Below are 26,844 nucleotides of genomic sequence, written 5' to 3' on the forward strand. Positions count from 1 at the left end.
CAAGAAAGACATGTTGTGATAAGTAGAAGAATCTTTCCTTATTATTCCCCATCTATAGACAGAGTCTTGCCAAACCTAAATCAAACTACCACCTCCATAAAGCATATACTCTGGGAACTATTAGGGAGGAGCTGTCTTCACTCTCTTTCTCTCTCACAATCTATAGTATGTTGTCTCTTGCTTCTCCTTCCCTCCTAGGAATTCAGACAATATTCCATTACACAAGGAGACAACACCTTTGCTGGCATAAGTTGGATATAAAAGGATGTTCAAGGCTTGGATGCAACCCTTGTCTTTCTTGGCAATTTTCCTCAGAAGTCCCCATTAATTCAGTGTTTATGATACTTTCTTTTGTAGAGGTTTTCGCATCATCATTTTCTTTCAGATTGCTTCTTTCTTGATTTTTCTCTGGTCCTTTCATTTCCCTCAGTTTAACTTATCCTATTTCTTTCACTCTCCTGTTATTTTCCTCTTTGCACTTAGACATGTCTAACAGCTTGGAACTCATATGCTTCTTCTAGCTGTTAATTACAGTATAAGCATAGGCATCTTTGGGTTTCATATATAAGCTCTTTTTTCTGTTCATTTTCTTTCATTTCATTTTCTTTCTCTCCTTCCTGATTATCCCAATAATCGACAGAGAAATCTGCCTGCCAAAACACTATTAATAAAAAAACAGTCTTCCAAATGTGTGTTGTCCCTTTTCTCATGCTATGGATGTTTGTGCTCCTGGGCAAGTTTACACAAGGCAGACAATGCAGGAGTTAGTGCGGGAGATGGTGGTGAAGGAAGAATCAAAAATATAAGTCCCTGCCTCGCTTTCTAAGCAGAGACTGTAGAAGATGCTGGTCCATGTGGAGATTACACAATGTGAAAAATCCTAACTACAATGTAGCGATTAAAATAAACTAACCATTAAAAAAGAGAAAAAAATAATACATAATATTATATTTATATGTAACATTACACAAACAATTCATGTCATATCAATTTGTTAAGGATAAAGGATTAATTCAATCCTTAAACATAATTAAATGTAGACTATTCAGAAACTTAATACTACATTTTTGGAATGTAAAGATTTTTCATAAAGGATTTAAAAAACATCTTAAATCTATTTTTTTAATGTCAGGAAGATATATTTCTTTTCATTTATTAGGATTATCCTTTGCTGAGCTACAGACTTGATAAAGCAAGAAAAAAAAAGAGCGAATTTCCCATTTGGGGAATATAATTTAACATTGCAATTATGTTATCCATTATTACAGTTCTTTCCAAATTTGCTTAAACAAATGCTATAACTTGACTCCAAAATGGAGCTACAGTTGGACAGGACTAAATCACAGGAGTTTAAAAAAAAATCCTAACACCAAAAAGTTCATATGCAGATGTTTGAAAAACATTCTTTGAGAGATGCATTAAACACAGGTAAGCATTATCCATTTTTAAAGCACAAGAAACATATATTTCTTAAGACTTGAATCCATTTATTTTACAAGACTGGATAACTGTATTCTTAATTTCCAATTTTAAACCTGAGACTGAATGAAGATCACCTTAGTGTATCACCTTTCTCCACTTCAGCACATACATATTTTCTCTTCTACCTGAGATCTCTCCTAGTTCATAAAAGACAAATATTTTTTCATCTGGACAAAAAAGAGCTGTGTAGAATCTTTTCCTGATCACATGAAAAGCACAACATATCTTGGGATATTAAATGCAGCAGATATTTGGTACTGACCTAGTGTGTTAGAAACAATCTTACAACTGCTCTTCCAAGGAATGAGTGAATTTGGAAATCTCCTTATTCTGAATCCTGAAACACAAGACTTAAGCCTCGAATCTTACACTTACCTTCTTGGGGGTTAGCCCCACGAGTTCAGTGGGACTCTCTTTTGAAAGAACTATGCACAGAATAATACTGTGGCTGCATTTAAATCATCAATCAAACTGTCAGTAGAGGCTCATCAATAAATGCTTTCAAACACCTCTGAAAACAGTGAATTATTCATTCATGATTGGTTCACATGAAAGAAATGCTTATATCACTGTGAGATGAGACATCTTAATTGCCTTTACCTTAGTGATGGATTCGTGCAGGCGAAAGGAAGAATCCAGCTTTGTGGATATTGTCGAAGACACAGGGAAAACAGCTTCAGAAAGAAAGCTTGCTGTCTGTGTAAGTGAGAGAGAGGGAGAGAAACCTTTAAGACTTAAGAAATATTGATTTCCTTCCTTAGAAGCTTTATTGGCTTTTGTCTATGGTTTAAAGGATTTCAAATTCTTTTAAAGATTGTGTTGGTGATTAGACTTCATTTCAATGATCCAGTTTACTCATTTCAACACACTGTTTCAGAAACAATGAACTATATTTTTATTTTTAAAAAACAAATAAACAAACAAGACATTGTTGTAATGGCATCCATTTTCATGTGTGCATGTCACTTGTTGAATCCATTAACTATATTCTTTCATCTCAAGGAGAAAACAATCTGTACTAATAATCCAAAATTTTGAAAGGCAGAGATGACGTATGTTCAAACAGAACTACAAAAGCCAGAAGTATATTTGTGGTTCAGTTTGTAATATATAGGGTTTTTTATATACTGTATAAACAGGTCAATATTTAGCACTGGGCTTTTGAATTAAGCATTGTGTTTATTGGCTATTTATTTATGTACTTATTTACGATGTTTGTAGTCTACACCAATCAAGACAGACTCTGAGTGAAAAATAAAGTTAAAAAAAATCCTAGTGAAAAAAAAAGCTAACAATAAAATAAAAACTAAAATTAGTAATGCAACAACACAGGGATTTCCAACAATTAGTCAAGCATGATGGAATAATGTAGTCTTGAGAGCTTTGCAAATTATGAGAGGTAAGGCAGGTAATGTATCCTAGGGCCTAGGATTACAAATACTCAGTGCATCTTAAGTGAGTACATTATACAATTAGTGTTCCTCAGCCTTCTCTGTAGCAGCCCTGTTGGAAAGTCCTCCTCCTCTTCCTCCTCCTCCTCCTCCTCCTCCTCCTCCTCCCCCCTTCTCTCTTCTTCAATATAGCTTTTATTCATGTGAGCAGACTGAAACATACCCAAAAGGATAAACATAATGGGGAAAACAGGACATTTTGATTGTAATTGATAGTTGTGAACCAGCTACAGATGATGATGATGCAGAGATCCTTTCCTGGGGGCAAAAATTTTGCAAAAGGAGCTTAGCATGGATAAAATTAATATTAAATTCAGCCAGAAAGAAGACCATCAAAACCAATATATATTTGTTGGTTTTTAGCAATCATAAATGCATGCTGAATAAAACTAATGGAGTCAATTCAGCCCAGAATTTTTATCCACCTACACAGCCAACCTAATACACATATTAATGCGTATAAAATTCTTCGAACAGCTAGCTAAAATTACTGAGGCTTTGTTGTTTTCTCTCATTAAAATTTTATATTTGCACTCATCTCCTTGATTTTACTCACAAATAAACTTTAAGATTAAGATATTCTCCAGCTATAATATATATTTTAGTTATCAAGCATGTTTGTTTATATGATCCTGTTGAAATGCTCAACATTAAGAATTTGATTAAATTTCCTTTTGAGTTTGCTTTTAATGGGTTACATTTTCTCTCCTTCTTTTCCACATTATGGATAGCTGCATGCCTGTTTACCACATGTGTGAAATTTCACTTCTTTTCAAACTAAAAAATAGGTATTAAACTCCTAATTTCTTCATGATGAAACAATGTTCTGGGGGGCTGCTTTCTGAAGCTTTCTTAGCTTGGCAATATCTTTAAAAGAAAAAGGAAAAACAGTGACTGGATCTGAACCAACATTCTGGATTTATACTTCTGGGGCATATAATATTATAACATTAACATTTTTATCTTGGAGTCATTTCCTAATGATCTTGGTGTGGAATCTGACCTTTTAATTGCAGTTATGTAGTAGATCGATGCTTTTACTGCTCTAATGCTCAAACCCCACTCTCTCTTGATGTCTTTTGTGTGTGTGTGTGTGTAAATATTCAACTGAATTCTCCACTTTAACTTCCATATCTACTATGTGACATCAGCATATTTTCATAACTTACTGCAGTCAGAAAGAAGAGAAGGAATACCAGTAATTGAGCTGGATTGTGGCTGGAGAATGTTACTTTATTTACTTATTTAAAACATTTACTCAACCACCCATCTTCCAACCTACTTTAGATGGCTCCCCATCAAAAGTTAAAACATGTAAAATCACATTAAAACTATAAAACTAAACCGATCAAACCATTAAAAACAACAGCGAACTGGCACCAAGTCAAGCTTCTAATGTGCAATTATCCAATCTACTCCCAGTGCTTAGGGGAATATATTCTGCTGGACAGGCTGCTTATTGTTCTTCCCAAAGTAAGAACATCGTCCCTATGTAATAAGCACCTGTATTTGAGGAACACATTTCTGAAAGTCTCCTGACAAAAGTCAGCTGTCAGATGCTAAACTCCTTATATTCACATTTACTTGAGACCTGAATTTAGGGGATGATTAATGTCAAAATGATGATTAATTCATTCTTTACTTGCCAGAAAGCTCTTTACTTTGCTGTGAAGTGTAGAAATGAAAGCTTTGGGGTTTAAAAGTAATATTAATGCTGCTTGAAAATTTAACAGGATTGATTTGTCATGCCTGGCATCTCATAATGTGCCTACTTGCTTCTGAGAACTTGGACTCTACCCTGGAGGTTTGATTGCTTTATGTTTTGCTAGCTGAAAGAGACAGAAAAGTTAAAAAAAAACAACCTTCTTCTTGAGGCATCTTATCTCTTCTTTATACAGAGTCTGGCTTGACTAAACATGTTTAGACAATTGTGACATTTCAAGAGAAATATACATTTGGCAAAGGTCTGCGCAGGCTTTCAGACTCACCAAGCGTCATGTATAATGCAAGCTACTACCCACCAAATTGGGCAGTTTAACATTAGTTAAACCCATGTTCTCAAAACCGAGTCAATTTCTAAGCCCTTTCTTGATGTTTCCCTCCATTACTTCAGCCTTCTCCATTATCCACACCACTGGGCATTCAGAAAAAGGTTGCTTATCTGATATGATCAATCATTCAAAGTTCTAGGATATCTTTTTGACCAAAACTGCGTGACAAGGCTTTAAAGATCTGCATATAAATGGGGAGAAATTTCTTTTGCTTTACTTCTTAGAGTGATGGAGTGATAAGTTGGAATACAAAATGGATTACTTAGACTGAGGTTCAAATATAACATGTTATTAATAGATGCATTTGTGAAACATGCTAAACTGGCTTTATATTAACCTTGGTTAGATTTCTATGTGGTCTATAGCAGTGTTTCTCTACAAGTGGTTCACGGACCACTGGAGGGCCATGATTTCATCACAGGGGTCCGCAAAGGCTTGAAAAAAATGTTATGATTTAAATCTTGAGTTAAGTCTTGGTGGTCCGCGGTCATGGTCCATGGCACAAAAGGGATCCACAATGAAGAAAAAGTTGAGAATCACTGGTCTATGGTGTTCTAACATTGTAGATTTTTTTTATTTATGCTCTGACAGATTCCGAACACCAGAAAGTGATTAACTCAGTAACTAAGTTGAATGCTTCATAAAAACACATTCTACAAGTTTATCAAGTAACTCAACGACTTCTCTCTAAAGAAAACTTCCTTCCTTCCTTCCTTCCTTCCTTCATTTATTTTAATAAATAGTAAGTATTCCATGTTCCTATTTGCATACTGGAAATATTCATTCCCTGTCCTTGGTGCTGAAAAATTCCACTTATCTGTTAAATCTAGGAATAACTAGTGACCATCATCCTGAAGCTGAACGTGTGTGTCTTTTGTATGCTGTATTTCTATGGTGAATACTCCTACAATCTCCTCCTTGCTCACTTAAGTGCTGCAATCATCTCTATAGATATACCTTTTGTTGCACCACCTTGAGGGAAGTTAGCCCAAAGAAGGAAATATTAAAAGGGCAGGAAAATATATTTTTCACCAAAAGGATTTTGAAAAGCATTTTTTGAAAAGCAGAAACCAAACCTGGCCCCAAATCTATCTCTGCCCCAAGCAAGAGCCAGCCCTATACAAATGCAGATGTAAAACCATCAGGAAGGTTGGAGCCAGGCAGCTCAAGAAGACAAAGAAACTCTTAAGAGTCATTAGCCCAGCCCCAGGGAAGTAGGAGATGACTTTTGGGACATAATAGGACTAAACCACAGATACTAAGGTCTAGAAAAGCACTCAGAGTCAGTTCAAAGTTCATGCCACAGGAAAAGGAAACTATTCCAAACAAAAAGCTAGAGAGGGTATAAAAAGCTTGCCCATGTGTTCTCTCCCCCTCTCTCCTCTGCTCTTTCTTGCAAGAACCATCTTTCTGCTTCTTCAATAAACTGTAACCATCTTCCCAAAGCAGTCGCCATGTTGCTTATTTATTCCCGGCTTGGATGAACCAGGATGAAGACTTTACTTCTAACAACCTTATCCTAGTGAGATACTGTTTTGTCAAATGTCAGGGCAGTGATCAGGTGCCCAGGCAATTGTTATTTTGGATCCAGAGACTTATACTATATTTATTTAGCCAAGTGTGATTAGACACACAAGGAATTTGTCTCCAGTACAGAAGCACTCACTGTACTAGAGACAAATTCCCTGTGTGTCTAACCACACTTGACCAAATAAATAATGTAATAAATAAATAAGAGAATAAAGTAATAAAATCAAATCAAAGAAAGAGACAATGAATACTCAAATAAATAAAGGAATTTTAAGCTTGATTATTAGCTCAAGCAAACAGATTTAAAGACATAACATAAAAAGCATACATATCATGTAAGATAATACCCAAATCTCAGAAGCAACTTAATAATGACAGCAAGATTTCCCAAGGGCAGCCAATTTACACAGTATCCAGGTTTCATGCAGAATCTCCAAATAAACAACAACCCCAAGGATTTTAGCACCATGACCTGATGGCTCTGTTATGGTCAGGAGATTGCGAGACCTGATCTTGACAGGGTAGCATATAATTCAGGAATGGAAATGGAATGTCTTTGACTTTCACAGTGAAAAAAGCTTTGAAGCTACATGAATGTTTCTTCCTCCCCCCCCCACCCGCTTCTCCTTTATTCAGTAAACAAAAGGGAAAAGGTTAGCTCAGAATAAGCTCTAAACTTTTAGATTGTTTTTAGTATGAAGAAGAAATCAAAACATGTCACTAAACTCTTTAAAATAATAATGGCCTTCCACATTGCCATTCCAGGTACATGGTAATTCTAGTAATCTCTAGAAAAATTGAAACTTCCCAGCACTTCCACTGTGTTTTTGAAAAGAGAAGAACTTTACAAAGAAACAGAAAAAAAAACCTGAGATTGCAAAACATGACCTTCTTATGCATTATGCAAAGCAGTTGCAACATTTCTGCGGTTCACTGTGTTTTGAGGGATATGGGTTGATCATAGATTATCTAAACTTCACTTATAGCTTGTGTGTTCTACTAACATTTTCTCTTTGGTGGAAATCCACACTACACATAAGGTTGTCATGATCGGCTTGCAGGAACCTGTCCATTTTGGGGTTTAATTAGGTGTCCAAATACTCCTCTTAAATCACAGAGCCCTCATTTGAATTCACAACTGGAGAGAGGGATCAGGATAATAAAGTGGTGAATAAAGTTTTTGAAAGGACTCCTCACTGCATTTGCTTTGAGGGAAACAGTTGCACGCAATAGGTGAAATATAGATTTGTATTAATGTAAACAACAATTCAAATCATACATCACCTATATGTTTAAGACATTTGGGAACTAGGTAGACTTATGTTCTGAAGACTGCAACAACATTTCTTGGAAACATGGAAATATGATATATTTGAAAGTTTCCTAATTAATCTTTATCAGAAGAATTAATGAGGTTATATATTCTGTAAAACGATTCTTCCTCTGAAAGCCCTCTGCATGTGTGGTATTTATGCAAGTAATATTTCAGGAGAAAGAATACTAATATAATTCATTATTAGAATAATTCTGCACGTCTCAAAGATGAGTCATTGTAACTATTCATCTTTATTTCAAATGTTTGTCAAGACTTGGTGGGCTGAATTGATTTATTTATGAGAAAAATCAGAAATAAAATATTGCTGGGTTAATCACAATTGCAGACAAATTGTCAGCACTGAATAGATAATAGTCCATGTAGAACTTGAACTTTCCTTTTAAAGACCTAAGTGCTAATTTATTGCTAATATTTAGATCCTGCTTCAATCCTAATGGATAACTAACAATCCAAATTTTTAAAAAAACCACAATATGAAAAACAAAGAAAAAAAGTAAAACAAGTAGCATAAATAAGCCACCAAAAACAACTAAGGGGAAAAACATGCTCAAACAATATATTCCAAGTTGTTTACAACATTCACAATGGCAACTAAGCACTGCTTCTTTCCAGAAATCTACAAATCTTTCTCCTGGAGTTTATTCAGAGGAAAAATATAATCCCTTTCTATGATTTCTATAATTTGTGCACCAGGCATTGTGGTAGCTTTTTACAGCACACTTTGGGCAGTTTACAATGGCAGCATATTGCTCCCTTTTACTAATCTCAGAAGGATGGAAGGCTGAGTCAATCTTGAACCCTATCAGGATCGAATTCCAGGCTGTGGGAAGAGTTTGCCTGAAATACTGCATTCTAACCACTGCACCACCAAGATTCCTAATGGAAGGATGCTATCAGCAAAGGATGTTATGGGTCATCTGGAGCCCCTTCTGTGGAACATCATCTTCCTAGACCTTAGATAATAATAATAATAATAATAATAATAATAATAATAATAATAATAATAATAATAATAATAATAATAATAATAATAAAGTTGGAAGGGACCTTGGAGGTCATCGAGTCCAACCCCCTGCCCAGGCAGGAACCTGCCCAGGCAGGATCTCTAATCTTCCTGGCCTTCAGAAAAACTTTGAAGACATGACTCTACTGTTGTGCCTGGTGTGTGTGTGTGTGTGTGTGTGTGTGTGTGTGTGTGTGTGTGTGCAGAAAAGCTTTTTCAATGTCTATATTGAGCTGATATAGGAGGACGTCTGCAGCCTATCATCATTTTTCTATATTTTTTTAAACTGATTATGAATAGGTTTTTTTATGTTGGTGCATTGGTTTTTAATTTGTTTTTATTGGATTTTAATCTGTTATAAGTCACACAGAGATGGGCAGCCAAATAAATAAACAAACTAACTAACTAACAATTAAATAAATAATTAAATAAATAAATCCTGAGTGAGGTACTAATTTGATACGGTTGTGTGCTCTGAGATATGCCAGAGATTCAACCATATGAACAGAAAAGGTCTGATCAGAAGAGCCAGATGAACGGAATGGAATGAAATGGAATAGAATAGAGCTGGAAGGTACCTTGGAGGTCTTCTAGTCCATCCCCCTGCTCAAGCAGGAGTACCTATACCATCTCAGATAGGTGATTGTCCAGTCTTTTTAAAAAAACCTTCCAGCAATGGAGAGCCCACGATTTCCAGGGCTAAGCTGTTCCACTGGTTGATTGAGATGCAATTCATCACTAGAATCAACAAGGACTTCCTGGGCATTTGGTTAAAAAAAAATGGGCTACAGGACTTATGACTATTGGCTGAGCAACCAGACCAAGAGAGAAACAGAACAACTGGAGGAAGAGTTATATACCCATCGCAAATATATAAAGATTAAAAATACTAGTCAAAAATATACAAAGACTGGAAACAGAGATAATGATATGTTATTACAAATCCATCAAGAAGAGATTATCTGAAAAGAATGCACCAGTTCTGGAAATAGCAACATCCAGACTCAGAAATAACAGAACAGAGACTAGCAGATCAAAGTCGATTTATATTACTGTGTTATCTCATATCTCTCTGCAATCCACTTCCTACCTCCTGGGGATCCAGTTTACTACATTCCATCACATCTATGGGGATAGCCCAACTCTTTTGTTTTTCCAAATAATTTTATTAAATATTATAATTACAGTAATATAAACAAATACAACCTAAAGGAAAAATAGAAAGAAAGTGTAAAAAGTGCAAAAAGCAAGCACATAGAAAAGAAATATTTCCAACCTTCATCACAGGAATAAATAATTTTTATTATCACAATAAATAAATAATTTTTCACCTCCTCTTAAATTACAACAAATGTTCTCTTTTTTCTATATCCCATCTCTTATCAATAAACAAATCCATAAAGCATCATCATTTCGGTCCTGTTAATTTATTTGATTGAGCTTAAAGCAGTTATCAGATCCAATCTGGTATAGTGGTTAAAGACGTCACGTTAGAAACTGAGAAACTATGAATTCTAGTCCTGCCTTAGGCACAAAGCCAGCTAGGTAACTTTGAGCCAGTCACGTTCTCTCCGCTCTAAGAAGGAAGCAATGGCAAAGCACTTCTGAAAAACATTGCTAAGAAAACTTCAGGGATCTACCCAAGCAGTTACTAGGAATTAAACATGATGGAGTGGAAAGAATTAAAATATGGATAGGTTATTATTTGTTGATAACCCAATTGTTTTACCCTGTATTTCAGATCTATAATGGGCTGAACGTGCAGCAAACTCCATAGATTAAATCACATCTTCCTAATTAGCACAGTCCTCCCACAAAAACTGTATTGACTAAGCATCTACAACAGGGGTGTCAAACTGCTGGCCCATTGGCCGGATGCATCATAGCAAAACCGCATCCACCCCATTGCTGGCAATGGCAAAAAAGTTGCGATACGTCGTGACATGTCACATGACGTTGCGAGTTTGACACCCCTGATCTACAATGTCTTGGATCCAAATAGAAAAACATGCTCTGAAAATAGTATGTTGGTTCAAATAGCTAAAAGACAAGCTACAACTTGAATCTCCCCTTCAAGATTTCTTATAATTTAATCCCAAGCAACCATTTTTAGAGATAATGACTCAAAGAAGTTGTATTATTCATCCAAGCAATATAAACAATTGCAGAGCTATTACAGTGGAGCTATTCAAACAGATGTAGCCTTCCCCAGATTCCTCTACTTGGGATTTTGGACAGGCAGAGAATGAAATTAATCTCCGGTTTTCCCCATTCCAAAGCAGTTCTGCCTGCACATTTAGTTAATGAGGGCCTCTTCAGTCTTAATGCATAATTTTGCTTTTGCAAGTCCTGAATATTTTTCACAAATACAGAACATTGGAGTAATGTTGAGTAATCAAGGAAAGGGTTTTTCTTGCAGAAAGCAGCCTGAAGTGTATTTTGGTGGCACAGTTCAATTTATACAATGTTTTATTAAACTTTCCTACAGACAGTTTGCCAACTTTCAGGGATTATTTTAAAAACATCTCAAGAGTTAGCTAATAGCAGACTGGAAAACTGCCCAACATAATCTGGCTGATAAGACAAAGGTTTTCCTTCCTGCTTCTGGACTCCTAAACTGACATCAGCTGACGTTGATCAATGTTTCTCTCCGTTCAAGCAAATGCCTGAAAATAAACCCCTGTCACCTAACAGCTGAAGTGAAACACTGAAGGGCTGCAAGACAGATAGGAGCAAATCCAAAAAGTTCATTGACAGATGTCACTGTCCCTGGAAGCGGAACCACCCACTTTGCCTCGTTGATAAGAAACAGCTTCAACAAGAGCAGGGCAAAGGAAAGGAGTGCATGTTAGGCTAAGATTAATAAGCTGATACAAACATTTCAGGGGACATGATGGCTCAGTGGTTAAAGATGCTGAGATCCCATTCTTGCTCCAGCTCCTGCCCACCTAACGGTCTGAAAGCATGCAAATGTGAGTAGATTAATAGATACCACTTTGATGGGAAGGTAATAGTATTTGGTACACCTTTGGTGTATAGCCATGTTAATAGAATAGAATAGAATAGAATAGAATAGAATAGAATAGAATAGAATAGAATAGAATAGAATAGAATCTGGAAGGGACTTTGGAGGTCTTCTAGTCCAGCCCCCTGCTCTAGCAGGAGAACCTATACCATCTCAGACAAGTGACTGACCAGTCTCTTCTTTAAAAACCTCCAGTGATGAAGCACCCACAACGTCTGAAGGCACGCTGTTCCACTGGTTAATTGTCCTCACTATTAGGAAGTTTCTCCTTGATTCCAGGTTGCTTCTCTCTTTGATCAGTTTCCAACCATTGTTTCTTGTCTTGGCCTCTGGTGCTTTGGAAAATAGTTTGACCCTCTCTTCTTTGTGGCAGCCCCTCAAATACTGGAATACTGCTATCATGTCACACCTGTTTCTTCTTTTTGGACAACACTGGCTCCCTCAGCCAAGAAATGGAGATGAGCACCATGCCCTACAATCAGACTCAACTGGACAGGGAAACCTTTACCTTTTTACAAAAAATTGCCATAGAAGTGGAGCTCCTTTTAATGTAAGTGATCCTGTAGCACTGATATTTTTCGTCAAAAACAACCACTGCTCACTGGGCATAAAAAAAGCCAGGGATATATACGGAGTTTAATATGTGAGCACAAAGTACACTTTAAAGTCAGGAGTCACATCATTGTGGGCCTTTCTTCATGACTGCATTGAAAGAAACAAAAGTGAGGTGAGCTTTGGTCTGCCCTTCTGATGTCAAGAATGACAGAATGGTGAAATTCCTAAGGTTAAAAGCGGGGTAAGATCAAAGAGGCAAAAATTATACACATTTCACCAAGATATCTTTAATGCCAGTATGGAATAAAATCAGAATCTTGGAAACCGTAAGAGGAATTTTCCACCTGCATTTATAATTGTGTTCATTAACACATATTCCATGTTTGTGAAATGCTTCCTTGTTACCTGGATTAAGTATGAGATAAAGGGGACATCAGACCTGTCTTATATCTATTGATTGTTTATGTCTACCCAGACTTTCATTCCTTTCCCAGCTTCCCTGCCATTTCTCCCACACTAAGCCTTATTCTTCTCCTGCTTTGAGCAGGGGGTTGGACTAGAACAGGGGTCCCCACCCCCGGTCCATGACCAGTACCGGGCCACAGCATGCCAGCAACCGGTCTGCACAAACAAGGAAAGCCCCATCCACAGGATGCAGGCAGCACACAAAAGCATGGCCCCTCTGGTCCATGGAAAAACCTCTCTCCGGGTAACCAGTCCCTGGTGCCCAAAAGGTTGGGGACCTCTGGACTAGAAGCTGTCCAAGGTGCCTTCCAGCCCTACCACTCTGTTCTGTGTAATGAACTCATTGAATGACATTCCCTTTACAGTGTTAATGGAAGATAAATTAAGGCAATCAGTTGGTGAAGTTTCCTGACTTCATTTATTTTCCCATCAAATATCACAAGTCAGCAGTAAAAATATTCAGCAATTGCTGTCATTTATGTGAGGTGTGACTAGGCAGGATATGAGTACTGGGTAGTGGGTACTAGGTAGTGTAGTAGGTTTTGCCATCTGTCAAAACTTGATCAAATTTAGTACCCATGTTTTTCCAAGGTGTACAAAAGCCTTTTGGACACAAATTACCACTATTCATTTTTCCACTATGTAGTATTTTTCCCCACTATTTTGGAAAAAATACTACATCTGTGCTTGAAAGCAGTCCTGCCCTGACTTTTTCTTCATGTATCAGAGTGGAGAGAGTTTCCTATTCTCTCCTTCCTTTCTCCCACATTTTCTTGTCAAGATTGGGGTGGTAAAGGCAGCTATGTGGTCTCACAAACAACTGTAGAAGAAATCATCATGGAGGGCAGTGCCAAGCAACGAGAAATGAGGGGGGAGGCCAGAATCATAGATACAATTGCTTATTAATCAGTCACAAAAGAGGGGGGGAAAGACAATAATCTAGTACAATAAATAATAATAATACAAAAGCAGGAATTGAGAAGGAAGGAAAACAAGGTGGATTAATACATATTGTGTCATCATCTTTACTGAATGAAGTGCCATAGATTTTGTTCATTGAAAGAGTTGCATCAGAAGAGGGATAGCCCCATGGTGGCAAATCCAGGGGCTTAAGGACACTGGATTTGCTGAGCTATGGTGGCACTGCAGGGTGGGGTTAGCTCCTGTCACTTGTCTCTAGCTCCTGTCCTACTGTAACTATCCAGCACTTGGAAAGCATTATTGCAAGTAGATAAATAGGTACCACTCTGGTGGGAAAGGCTAGCTGCATGAGGAATGTGAGCCGGTGCTGACCTACCCAGCCACAAGTTGAGATTGGTGGAAGAAGCCCTGGAAGATGTCACCATTTGAGCACCACTAGCTGATGGTATAAACTAGTTCACACTCTGTGGCGTGCTGTGGATAAGAGCAGAGATACAAAACTGAACAAACTAGCAATTAGGCTGTCATAACTACTCTGTAAAGTGTAGATCTCCCTGACAAATGTATGCCATATGAGATATATAAACAACAACTCTTTATCCAGCTAAAGGCAAGTGGGTTTTAGTTACTACTACATATACAATATTTCTCTGAAATTTTCACATTTCCATTCCATTCCATTTCTTCACCTATGAAGTGCCTTTAAAATACTAACAGGAAGCTCTTTCTTCCTACTGTTTTTTTTTTTCTTCCCTAAGATGTTTGTGACTTTGAGTCGTGTTCATATACCATGATTAATTGGATTTCTGCATTAACCTATTTTCTGCAAAATACATTGAACCAGAAACTAACCTAACAGGCTGTTCCTGCAGAACACGCTAAATTATTACCTAGGATACTAAACTATTATCCGGAGCTAACAATAATTGAACCAGGGATGTTGTGGAAATTCATTTGCTAGGTTTTTACCTAATCCTGCTCAGAAATATCATGGCTCAATATGTTGATCTGGTTCCTGTGTTTTGTACAATATATTTAACCATTGAAACAAAATTAAACAGAAAGGATTGCACCACATACAAAGCCACATTATATGAACATGCACGCATATAGAAATCTAAGGAAACGTAATGAGCATCTTCTGTTATTTGCCATGTTAAATATGTTATGTGATTACAGATTTTATAGGTTTATTAACTTATAAATAATCCTTGCTTAGAAATTGCAACTGGAGCCAGCAACTCTGTTGCTAAGTGCAGAGGTCACCAAATGAATCATCATGTGACTGTGATGGGCTTATGACCCTCCAGTCATTAAGCGAATCACCATGGATGTTGAACAAAACAATGCATGACTTACATATGACTTACTGTTTTAATTTTGTACTTAGTGACAATTCAAAATTATGATGGACTGCCCCCAAAAGATACTTATGACTCAGTTCTGAACTTTTGAGATTCTGATGGTTGCCCCTCCCCCCATCACATAGCTAGAGTTTGGGGAGTTGGCAACTGGCCCACATTTATGGATTTTTGCAGCATTCTGCAAATTTATTTTGCAATTTATGACATTTTTTGCCAAAACCCTTACATTGTTTTTGGCAAAAAATTCCTGATAGCAAATAATGAGTTCAACACAATAATTAACTGGTCCAGGTGATCTCAGTGTTATCTACATTTTTTGCTGCCAAATAATAAAAAAAAAATCTTGGACAGCAGTTAAAAAACCTAAACATTGACAAAATTTTCATCTCTCAGTTACAAAAGGCCACACTGCTTGGATCTGCATATAAACTATATTGATACATTATGACAGCCTAGTTCTTGGGGAAAACTAAATGCATCTGAAGGGTCAACCACAGATAAAGAAGTGGCAGGTGTGATTTCACATTGGTTTGTACATATTAATAATAATAAATATTTCAATAATTAAACATTAATACAGGTAGTCCTTGACTTAAAACAGGTTGTTTAGTGAACATTCAAAGTTACAACGGCACTGAAAAAGTGATTGTATGACTATTTTTCACATGGCCGTTGCAGCATCTCCATGGTGACGTGATCAAAATTCAGACACTTGGCAACTGACTCATATTTATGACGGTGGTGGGGTCATGTGATTACCTTTCTCAACCTACTGGCAAGCAAAGTCAGTAGGGAAGCTAGATTCATTTAAACAACCATGCTACTAACTTAACTGCAGTGATTCACTTAACAACTGTGGCAAGTAAGGTCGTAAAATTGGGCAAAATTCACTTAACAACTATTTTGCTTAACAATAGAAATTTTGGCTCAGTTGTAGTCCTAAGCTGAGGACTACCTGTAATTGTACCAGGACCTTAGCCATTAACCACTATAAGGTATTAAAACTCTTTGTTGAAACCTTTTGAAATACCCTGAATCCTTTTGATGTGTTGTTACCAAACTCTGCAAATCACAAAGTGAACATTTGTAGATTTAACATCATCCCTGAGTCCACCTGCAGCTCCTGCTGTCTCTGAACTCTATTACCAAATCCCACAAGGCCAAAAAATAAATCTTTATACAATAAAGCTTTAACACCAAACACCTCCCTTCGACCAGTCCGCTCCCACAGAGAGGGCCTCCTTAGGGTGCCGTTGGCCAGTCAATGCCGGCTGGCGACCCCCAGGGGGAGAGCCTTCTCTGTGGCAGCTCCTGCCCTCTGGAATGACCTACCCCCCGACCTACGTACAGTTGTGGACCTGCACCTTTTTCGCCGAGCCCTGAAGGCCCATCTATTCTGTGTGGCCGGCCTGGCGTAGTTTGATTATGTTTTAGTGGGGGTTTTGTATGGGGTATTTTAGAGCAGGCCTGTTATTTAATTTGATTTTAGAACAGAAACTTGCGTATATTTAGCGTGGTTTTTATTATCGCCTGTTCACCGCCCTGAGTCCCGTAAGGGAGATAGGGCGATATATAAATTCAATTAATAATAATAATAATAATAATAATAATAATAATAATAATAATAATAATAATAATAATAATAATAATAATAATAATAATATATGTAGCACGCTAACTCTTCACTCTATTTTTCTTATTGTAATGTGTTTCAAAAGATGATCTTGGATGAAAAAAAATACATGCCTTAAATGGAGGCAGTAATGATAATGACCATTAACATTTTTACCCTGTCTTTCTTTCAGCTTTTTAAGTTATGACACATGGGGGTTTTTCTTTTATTTTACCTTCACAGCAACAACTCTGTGAAGAAGGGTAAGATGAAAAGTAATGATTTTGCCAAAATTACCCAGAGAGCTAGATGTTTCCATTCCCACTCTGATACCTCTGTCACTACATCACATTATATCTGACTGGAAAATCAACCCTCAGATCTCACTTGGAAGACAATTTGCCTGAAGGCAAATTTTCAGTGAATATGAATGAAAACAAAAGTTCAGGATGCATTCATGCAAGCAAAACTACAAAAATGTGATGCAGTTAAGAATATCAGGTTTGAACTAGAGTCATTTCCAGCAATAATCCATTGTCTCCCTAAAGATATTTTAGCAATTTCTTGGATCTAGCCCAGTATTTAATGAAGAGAAGGACGAGAGGGGACATGATAGCAGTGTTTCAATATCTCAGGGGCTGCCACAAAGAAGAGGGAGTCAAGCTATTCTCCAAAGCAGCTAAAAGGCAGGACAAGAAGCAATGGATGGAAAGTAATCAAAGAAAGAAGCAATCTAGAATTAAGGAGAAATGTCCTGACAGCTAGAACAATGTGTAGAAATCAGAACACTCAGTGGAAAGCTTGTCTCCAGAAGCTGTGGGTACTCCAACACAAGAGGTTTTTAAGAAGAGATTGGACAACCATATGCCTGAAATGGTATAGGGTTTCCTGCTTGAGCAGGAGGTTGGACTAGAAGATCTCCATGGTCCCTTCTAATTCTGCTATTCAGCGTCTTCTCAACCTTGCCAAAGAGAATAATTTCTATTATCCCATAAGATCATTGATATTGGCACTGGCTGTGAGGGGAGCAAATATGAAATGTGCATTGCAATATGACAGTGAAAACTTTTGTACTTGCATTATGACATCACCACACACATTCCATCATTTTGCTTTGTTTCTGATTGCATGCCACAAATACATTATCTTCTTTTTGCTGAACATTGCTTCAAGAGAGCAGGGACTCTTTATTTATTCCAGGAATTCTCTGATGGATTCTTCTTGTGTTTCCTGGTCCCCTTAGTAAGCATCTTCAGATCTATAATTCAAAGACGTCGTTCTCTTCAGTTTGCAATTTTCACAGGCGTATAATCCCTCTAGAAAGGCTACAGCTTTAACCGTTCTTATCTTTATAGTCACTGAAATGTCCTTATTCTTTGTGATTGTGTAAGTTTGTCATTGTTTATTTCTCTGGAATTCATCCCCTCTTTACCTTTTGCAACAAGGAAGGGCAGTAATAAAATAAAACTCTATTCCAAAGAGAAAAGGATATATGCCCTAAATAGATTGTTTATTCACTAATGCAAAATGATTTTTTTCGCCCTGATATTATACAAAAATAACACCCATTGTTTTTCAAGCAGGTTCTTTGCCAACAAAAAGTTAGAAAATATCAATATCACTATGACCATCATCATGATTATTTCAGTCTGTGGCTAGCATAAGCCCTAGCAAAAGCCAGATATTTATGCCAAAGAGCAGTATAAAATCACAAGGCTTCTGGAGACACAATTTTGTACTTAGCAAGAGTATCAACTTGAGTAGCAAAATAAAAAAATAACATTACATTACAGGTTACATTGGACAACAAAAACTTTACTTCCTGTACATTTTTGAGTGTATCTTATAGATCTGTAATTTTACCTATCACATACCCTTTTATAGAAACCTTCTGTTCTTACAAAATGGCAATGTCCAGGTACATTTTTAATACCTGTTGGCTATGCTGCACACATGAAAGTAACATACAAAAACATGGAACTGTTGTTGAACTACATCCTGTACACCAAATACAACTGGAACATCTATAGAGATTTAAAAGATTTGGCTCTGCTGCTTGGAATCCAGCTTGGATATATCAAGTATTGTTGTTGCATGTATAGCCATGCAAAAGAATTGCATTATATTAAAAAGAATTAGCCATCTGAATGAATTTGGTTCGAGGACAGAAAAATGTGGCACACAAACTACTTGTTGACCCAACAAAGATATTTTTGCCTCCACTTCACATAAAACTTAGACCGATAAAAAAAATTTGTGAAAGTGATAAACGGGGAAGGTGAAAGTTTTTGTTATTTGAGACAGATGTTTTTAAGATCATGAAGGCATTTGTGTTGATCCACAGATCAGATATATCATCAATGATAAGCAATCCAAGTATTCTATTAGTGGGGCCAGAAAAAAAAAAGTCATTTGGAAAACATTCAAGCATGTCATTTAGAATTTTCTTAGCAACTTTTGTTGTTAGTTGCGAAGTCGTGTGTGACCCATCGCGACCCCGTGAACAACGTTCCTCCAGGCTTTCCTGTCCTCTACTATCTTCTGGAGTCCATTTAAGCTCACGCCTACTGCTTCAGTGACTCCATCCAGCCACCTCATTCTCTGTCATTCCCTTCTTCTATTGCCCTCAATCTTTCCCAGCATTAGGCTCTTCTCCAGTGAGTCCTTCCTTCTCATTAGGTGGCTAAAGTACTTGAGTTTCAACTTCAGGATCTGACAGAGCACCAAACCACATTCAGCTAGTTGACAAACTTTTGCATACGCAATCATGTCACTATCGGACACTGCAGTGAGATGCATCAGACAGTGAATACAAAGGAAAAACAGCAGCAAAACACTTTTAGCCCTGTTGAACTAATGCAGCGTGTTGGAAATGTGTGATTATATACATAAAATGTTAATTTGATATTTCTCAAGATTACTATGTGTTACAGTCATTCTGAATGTATATTTGTGTTCAGGTTTGAAAGGATATATCACCAAAAGTTTTTCAGGAAGAAAGACTTCTGGGGAAAAAAAATGTTGTCCAGTGTTATAAGAGCAAACCTATATTTATTGGAAATATAATTGCTAAAAGTGTTCTGGTCAGCAGACTCAGCCTAAGTGGGCCTTCCATTGCTAACGTTTCACCATTTTTACTGAAAATGACTCATCTAGCCATTTCTTTCATTCTATTCTTCAGGGTATCTGAAGAGGGGGGGGAAAGAGGGAAGAAAACAGCCTCATTGATTGACCTCTTTTCTTCTCTATTCCCATTCATACTGCTGTTACAAAATGTTCTTCTCAAACATTATATTGGGCATTGGACACTTACCTTTTTCATTCCATCTCCCACAAGATTTTACCCATTATAACATCAGCTACCTCAAGCCAATCAATCTAATGAAGCTACACTGATTTTATTGTATAGTGATGACATCAAACTTTGAAACTCCGGAGTGAAGAGGCTGGTAATGAACAAATTAAGGGTTTGCTGTCCCCAAGCATTAGGAGCCTAATACAAACTGCTAATGAGCTTTCTGGTCCTCCTGGTTGCAAATCCCTTTCGTCCCTTCCTCAGGACTTAACTGAAAGCAGCTAGAGTTCAGGAAAAAATGTAGCTAAGGAGCCTGTGACACTCTGAGGAAACGGAGAGCAACTCCTAAGCATCAAAGACCCTAGGATATATGAATTTATTTCTAAAATTATGGTTTTTGCTGTTAATTAATCCAGTAATAAAGCCCTACTTGTAAAACTGCAAGAGTTTAAAAGAGAATCAGCATAAGAGAGACACACAACAATGCACACAGGAAGTGACACAGCTGCCTGAGTTCCACTGACATCAAGGATAATAGAATTGTCACATTCTTCATGCTGCCATAGATATCATACCAGTGCTACATACACACAGGTAGTTCTTGACTTACGACCACAATTGAGCTCAAAATTTCTATTGCTAAGTGAAACTTGTCGAGTGAATTTTGCCCCATTTCTTGCCAGAGTTCTTAAGTGAATCACTGCAGTTGTTAAATTAGTCAACCTGTTGTTAAGTGAATCTGGCTTCCCCGTTGACTTTGTTCATCAGAAGGTCGCCAAAAGTGATCACATGATGCCATTATACGGCAACCGTCACAAATACATGCCAGTTGCCAAGCATCTGAATTTTGATCACATGACCATGAGGAAGCTACAACAGCCGTAAATGTGAAAAATAGGTCATGAGTCACCTTTTTCACTGTCGTCCTAACTTTGAATGGTCACTAAGTGAACTGTTACAAGTTGACGACTATCTGTAATCAGTTACAATGGTTGAATACAGTAATTGCCTTATGTTGCAGAAGCTGACATGAGTCAGTTGCCAAGCATCTGACTTTTGATCATGTGACCACAGGGATGCTGCAAAGGTTGTTTGAAAAATAGTGCCGTTTAACTTACAAACGGTCACTAAATGAACTCTTGTAAGTCAAGGATTGCCTATACAGCCTCTCCTTTTCCAACATCCTGATGCAAAGAAAAGATGCACAAGGTGTATTCCACATGCCTTTCTTTATCTTCCCTTAAGGATATCTCTCCCCCAACCCCTGATTCATTCAAGTGTTCATATAATGAAATGTTTTGTGAAATGAAAAAGTCATTGATGTTCTTCTGTCCCAACAGTGGTTTGCTTCTGATTAGTCTTCGATTGAGCATCCAATTTCCAGGTCTTAAAACGAATTCTCTTCTTCTTTTAATTTGGACACAATTTTCTGCTGCCCTAAGGCCTCCTGGCAGTAATGAATTGACATATGAATCAATTAAATTTGGCCTCCAGATTTATGGGGAGTGGGGAAGGATTGTCTTTGATTTATTTATGGCATGTGTCAAAATGTACTTCTGGTTCCTTTGTGGCATGGTATCAAAAATTTAATCATTTCCCGTACAATTAGCTTCATCTTTGCTGGCCTATTCATGTACATCTCATAAAGCAGTATTCTTCATAGGTCCATTATATTCCAGAGGAAAAAAACTGAAGGATATGAATAATCAGAACAGTAATTTTGAATTCCTCTTTTTCTAATGAATTGCTTTAATAATCATTGGCCAATTATGACCCAATCTAACTTTTTCATTTGTAAAACAGTATTACACTGAATAAGCTATTGAGGTCCTGTAATAATATAGCCCATACAATAATAAAGATAAGAATATATGTTAGAAAGACTACTGAAATTATTACTATTGTTATATATTATGCAAGAGATCACAAAGGTCAAAGTAAAAAGAAAGTAAACCCACTGATTTTCAGTATAATTGAGAAAACTTCTAAATTAGTTCAGTGAGCTCTACTGTCTGAAAACATTGTTAGTACCTTTGTCTAATTCAAGTCTTTTCTACAGTGCCAAATAAATCTGGCCAATCCACAAGCTTTAAGACCAACAGAATACAACCAAATAAACATAAATTTGACCTAAGCCAAATGGCCAACAGTAAATAAATAATAAAAAACCTGCACAAAACATCTAAACACAACACAGAAATTGTCATGAGGCAAAACAGCACAAAATCAATCTAAAAACGATATTACAATGACCTTGAAAAAAATCAGAAGTATTAAAATATACTGAAATTGAATTTAGAAGTCCTGCCAATGCTTGCGAATGTTCTTATCCAGTACATTGATTTCTATGTTAGGCAAGTGTCTCTTGAGGAACTAATTTAGCCATTCAAAGTTCAACACTGAAAAAGTACCCATCCCTGGTAATATCAACTTCATTTTAGTTGAAGCATTTCAGAGTACGCTGGAGTATATATATATGAAGGTCTTACAGTCCAGGAAATATGTACAGGCAATGAGGCTGAAAGCTGCTTAAGGCTTAAATGCTAAAAAAATCAAAACTTTGATCCAGCTTTGGAATGGACTGAAAGACAATCTAGACCATAAAGTCCTACCATAATATGATCCTATCTACCAGTCCTTCATTACAAGAGATAAGAGATAAGAGGTATAAAATCAGATTAACTATATCTCATTTCTATTGATACACTAAGGCAGGGGTCCTCAACCTTGGCAACTTTAAGACTTGTGGACTTCAACTCCCAGAATTCCTCAGCCAGCTTTGAAGTCCATAAGTCTTAAAGTTGCCAAGGTTCAGGATCCCTGCACTAAGGCACGTGTTTGTCTACCCCAATGATAAAATACCAATGAGCAATGTGATATATGCAATACCATGCAGTGAGACGTGCAGATCTGTACATTGGTGAAACAAAACAACCACTTCCGAAATGCATGGCATAACATAGGAGAACAAACCCATCAGGACAAGATTCAGCAGTCCATCTGCATTTGAAAGACAAAGATCACTCAACTAGACACAGCAAAGTCCATATTTTTGGATAGAGAGACCATTGATTTGAAAAAGGGGCAAAAGAGGCCATCTATGTTAACATTGAGCAGCCCTCTCTCAACGGGGGGGGGGAAGGGAGGGATAAAACACCACTTATCTATTATCTATAACACAGTTCTTTCAGCAGTTTCAAGAAGATTGAACACCTATTTGCACTCTGATTCAGGTGACCCTGAGGGCAGAGACAAACCTCCAAGTGGCCTCAACACTCTCAGAGGGAATGCTAAAGACCACATGACTGCAAAGAAATGTGATAGTGCCATTCTCCCCCTTCACACACACATACACACACACCATCCTGTCATAACCCATGAAGCTTCTTGGCTGAGAAGCAAAATGCCTTCAAAGAAAGTTTGAAAAAGCACCTTTGAGACTCCCATGCTCTTCCTTCATACAATCTCACCACTGGGTCAGTTAAACATATAGCAGATGGATCCACAGGACCATGTAATCTTGGTTTTTAGGTCTTTGGGGGAATGGTGGCTTTTTGGGAGGAAAGTGGCTTAGTGTATTTGTGATCCAGGCCCCTTTGGTTACTTTCTGAAATACTGTCTTGTGTGAGCTGGCAAAACAGGCTACTATAAGCCTAAGGGAATTTGCCTTAAGGTATGAAGGGCAGAGTTCTTGTATATCCTTTTCTGCTTTTATAACTTTATTTCAGACCACCCATCCAAATTGGAAATCAAGGTGGTCTGCATGCATGCATGCTCTTTTTTTTCTTGTCATGTACTGGAGCTTTTAGAGAAGTTACTTTGATATCTACTCCCAGTGAACGGCAATGAGCAATTATGAACATCTGTCATGATAGCTGCTATTTGGAAAATGAGCATCGTTGAAACCTTTTGGGGGGGGCTGTTTGATTTTTAAGTAGTGTTGAAAGCATACTCTTTCACAGAAAGAGAAAGAGAGCTGCTGCCAAATCCCCCATTTTCCCCCAGAAGGCACTGGCATTGCTTTCTGCCAAGAAATAGCATTTTGCTGCCTGGATGAAAAAGTGCCATAATGTGATCATATTACATTATGAAAAAGAGGCACATCTTTGAGACCGAATGAGTGGAGCCATTTAATGTCAGACACTTTCAATGTGATTATAATAAGATCCCTTACTGGTGAGGCTTTCTACACAGGCCAGACTACAATTCTGAGTCATTTTACCTGCACTTTCCCATTGGCTAAATGCCAGGGGTTAGCAATTTTAGGGAGATTTAGCAAAGGCTATGATAATGCTACAAAGAATTGATCCACAACACATAAGAATTGATCCATAACACATAACAAGGTGTAACGTTCTTATAAGCATATAACAATAAGCCAGTTACAAGGTCTTGTTTTTCTTGTCCTTTTTAAATGTATTTTTGTGGGCAGGCATTTGCTGCTAATGATATGCACAGACTTGTGAAATCACACTGACACAAGACAAAGTTCTGCAAAATAAAAGATCTAGAAGTTGGCAGACTCAGAAGCACCTGAAAATAGTAGGTGCACCTGCAAGTCAATCTGTTATAGGGGTTAATGGCACTGGACTAGAAGTCCTGCTTTGGGCATGAAAGCCACTTAGCTGTATTTGGGACTATCATTCCTTTTCAGGCTTGCAAATGGTCAATCAAATGTTGCTACATAGATTTGTCTAGGCCAGGGGTAGGCAGTCACCAGGACATAACAATGATTTGAAGGCACAAACAAACAACATGACTATAGTTAGATAACAATTATGTTATTATTCATACTATATTGTTATTTCATATCATGGTATAATAGATATAATATTCATTATGATATATTTTATAATAGATTATCATCAATGTAACATTAACTATAATTAGATGAGGAGAGCCTAATTGGTCCACTATAATGGGATGCATACATCTAGCATGCTCCCAGCTAGTCTGGCTTATAACTGATATTTTATGACTTAGTGTATTATGTCAACCAAACGAATTATGAATCACAATTCAACAAACATTGCTTAGTGTGATATGGTTTAGGGAGAAGAATGAGCACATCAACAATTTAATTCTGACCTCCCATTAATTTAATTATTCTCTTATATGAGGAAGGACTTATAAAAACAATTAGAAAGACTTCTTAGCTACAGGGGAAGATTTTAAAATAAGTTGAGCTCAACTCCTAGTGAGTAACACAGACAACTCCGCACATCCCATTGGCATGATACAGGAGTGATTTGTCATTGACTTTAGGGAGATGTGTTTGACTTCCTACTTCAGTCTGCAGCCCAACTGCCTTCATTTTTTTCTCTTCCAATAAATTAAATATTTGATATGGATGACATGAAATTTTATTCCCAATGTTTAGTCAATCCATGGCTTTATAAAGGGAAGGAATCCATACGCATACACAGATACATGTTGAAAATGACAAATTTTGCTATTTCTCATAGGAGGTATTTATGTGAGTAACTCAACCATCCCAATTTTACTAGAAATATTGTTCCCATAGACACAAAATGTTCTTGTTGGCTTGTTTACTGGTATTTTTAACCTTCCTTTATATTTTAACTTTAACAAGCAGCATATTTTATAGTTGCTGCCGTTTATATCTACAGGGGTAAAGCCTATAAAATAACTTCTCTGATCTGTATAACTGCAGTCAGAGCTTCTTTTTCTATCTGTTCCTCCCAAGTGTACGTGAATGAAATTGACTAAGCTGCAGAACCCTTCTTCTTTTTTTACTGGAAATATTCCATTTATTTTTTCCATTTTATCATTTATAACAGACAAGATTAGATTTACAAGTGGAAGCTAAGAATACGCTGCCTCTCTTGATGTTTCTCGTTTTGGTTTCTAAAAGGGGGGGGAAAATCCATACGTACAGTATAGAAGCAAAAGCAAAAATAATGAGAGTTTTTGAACTGAAGCCACCACCAGGACCAAATGAAATGCACCCTTTATTTTTGCAATGTGGCACTCACTCTAAAAAATCTGAAATGAAGTAACTGCAGTGTAATATCATACTGTAATTTCTGGAGCTTAAGGCTTCACCAGTCTGTCAGCCTCACATTAACAATGCACACAGAGTCTGACACGTGCAGTTTTGAGAATAATGCCTACATCAGAGAATAATGGCTTTCTGGTGTTGTCACAAAATGGAGCCTCTAGCTGGCTAGCTGTTACAGGTAGTCCTTGATTTACGACCACAGTTTTATGTTGCTGAAACATTTGTTAAGTGAGTTTTGCCCAATTTTACAACTTTCCTTACCACAGTGGTTAAGTGAATCACTGCAGTTGTTAAGTTAGTAAACTGGTTGTTAAGTGAATCTGGCTTCCCGCATGGACGTTGTTTGTCAGAAAGTCGCAAAAGTTGATGACATCACCCTGGGACACCACAACCATCATAAATATGAACCAATTGCCAAGCATCTGAATTTTGTTTACATGACTACAGGGATGCTGCAATGGCTGTAAGTGTAAAAAATGGTCATAAGTCACTTTTTCTTCAGTGCCGTTGTAACTTTGAACGGTCACTAAACAAACTGTTGTAAGTCAAGGATGTCCTGTACCTGAGCTTGCTTTTTATCCACTTCACACTGCTTTTTGAACTTGCTTTTAGCTTCCGATTAATGTGGCAAGGAGAAATATTTCTCTCTGGTAATCTGAGGTCTCTTTCAAGACTAGTGATATCTTCTTAGATGTTATTTATTGTTTATTTATTTGCCACCAACCTCGTTTC

The 26,844-nt window shown here is 37.2% G+C and overlaps 1 protein-coding gene across 1 annotated transcript in view; it reads right to left on the minus strand.

Moving 5' to 3' along the window:
• Positions 1-1,941: 1,941 nt before the first annotated feature.
• The window catches only part of LOC107290464 (inactive N-acetylated-alpha-linked acidic dipeptidase-like protein 2), a 95,996-nt gene continuing 71,093 nt past the window's right edge, over positions 1,942-26,844 (minus strand). The window contains exon 5 of the mRNA XM_015819341.1: positions 1,942-2,178. Within this exon, the coding sequence (XP_015674827.1) occupies positions 2,044-2,178 (135 nt within the window). The 3' untranslated portion in view covers positions 1,942-2,043. The remainder of the gene's footprint in view (positions 2,179-26,844) is intronic.

The sequence above is a fragment of the Protobothrops mucrosquamatus genome, unplaced genomic scaffold, assembly GCF_001527695.2.
Source record: "Protobothrops mucrosquamatus isolate PMUCROS unplaced genomic scaffold, P.Mucros_1.0 scaffold902, whole genome shotgun sequence".
NCBI lineage: Eukaryota > Metazoa > Chordata > Lepidosauria > Squamata > Viperidae > Protobothrops > Protobothrops mucrosquamatus.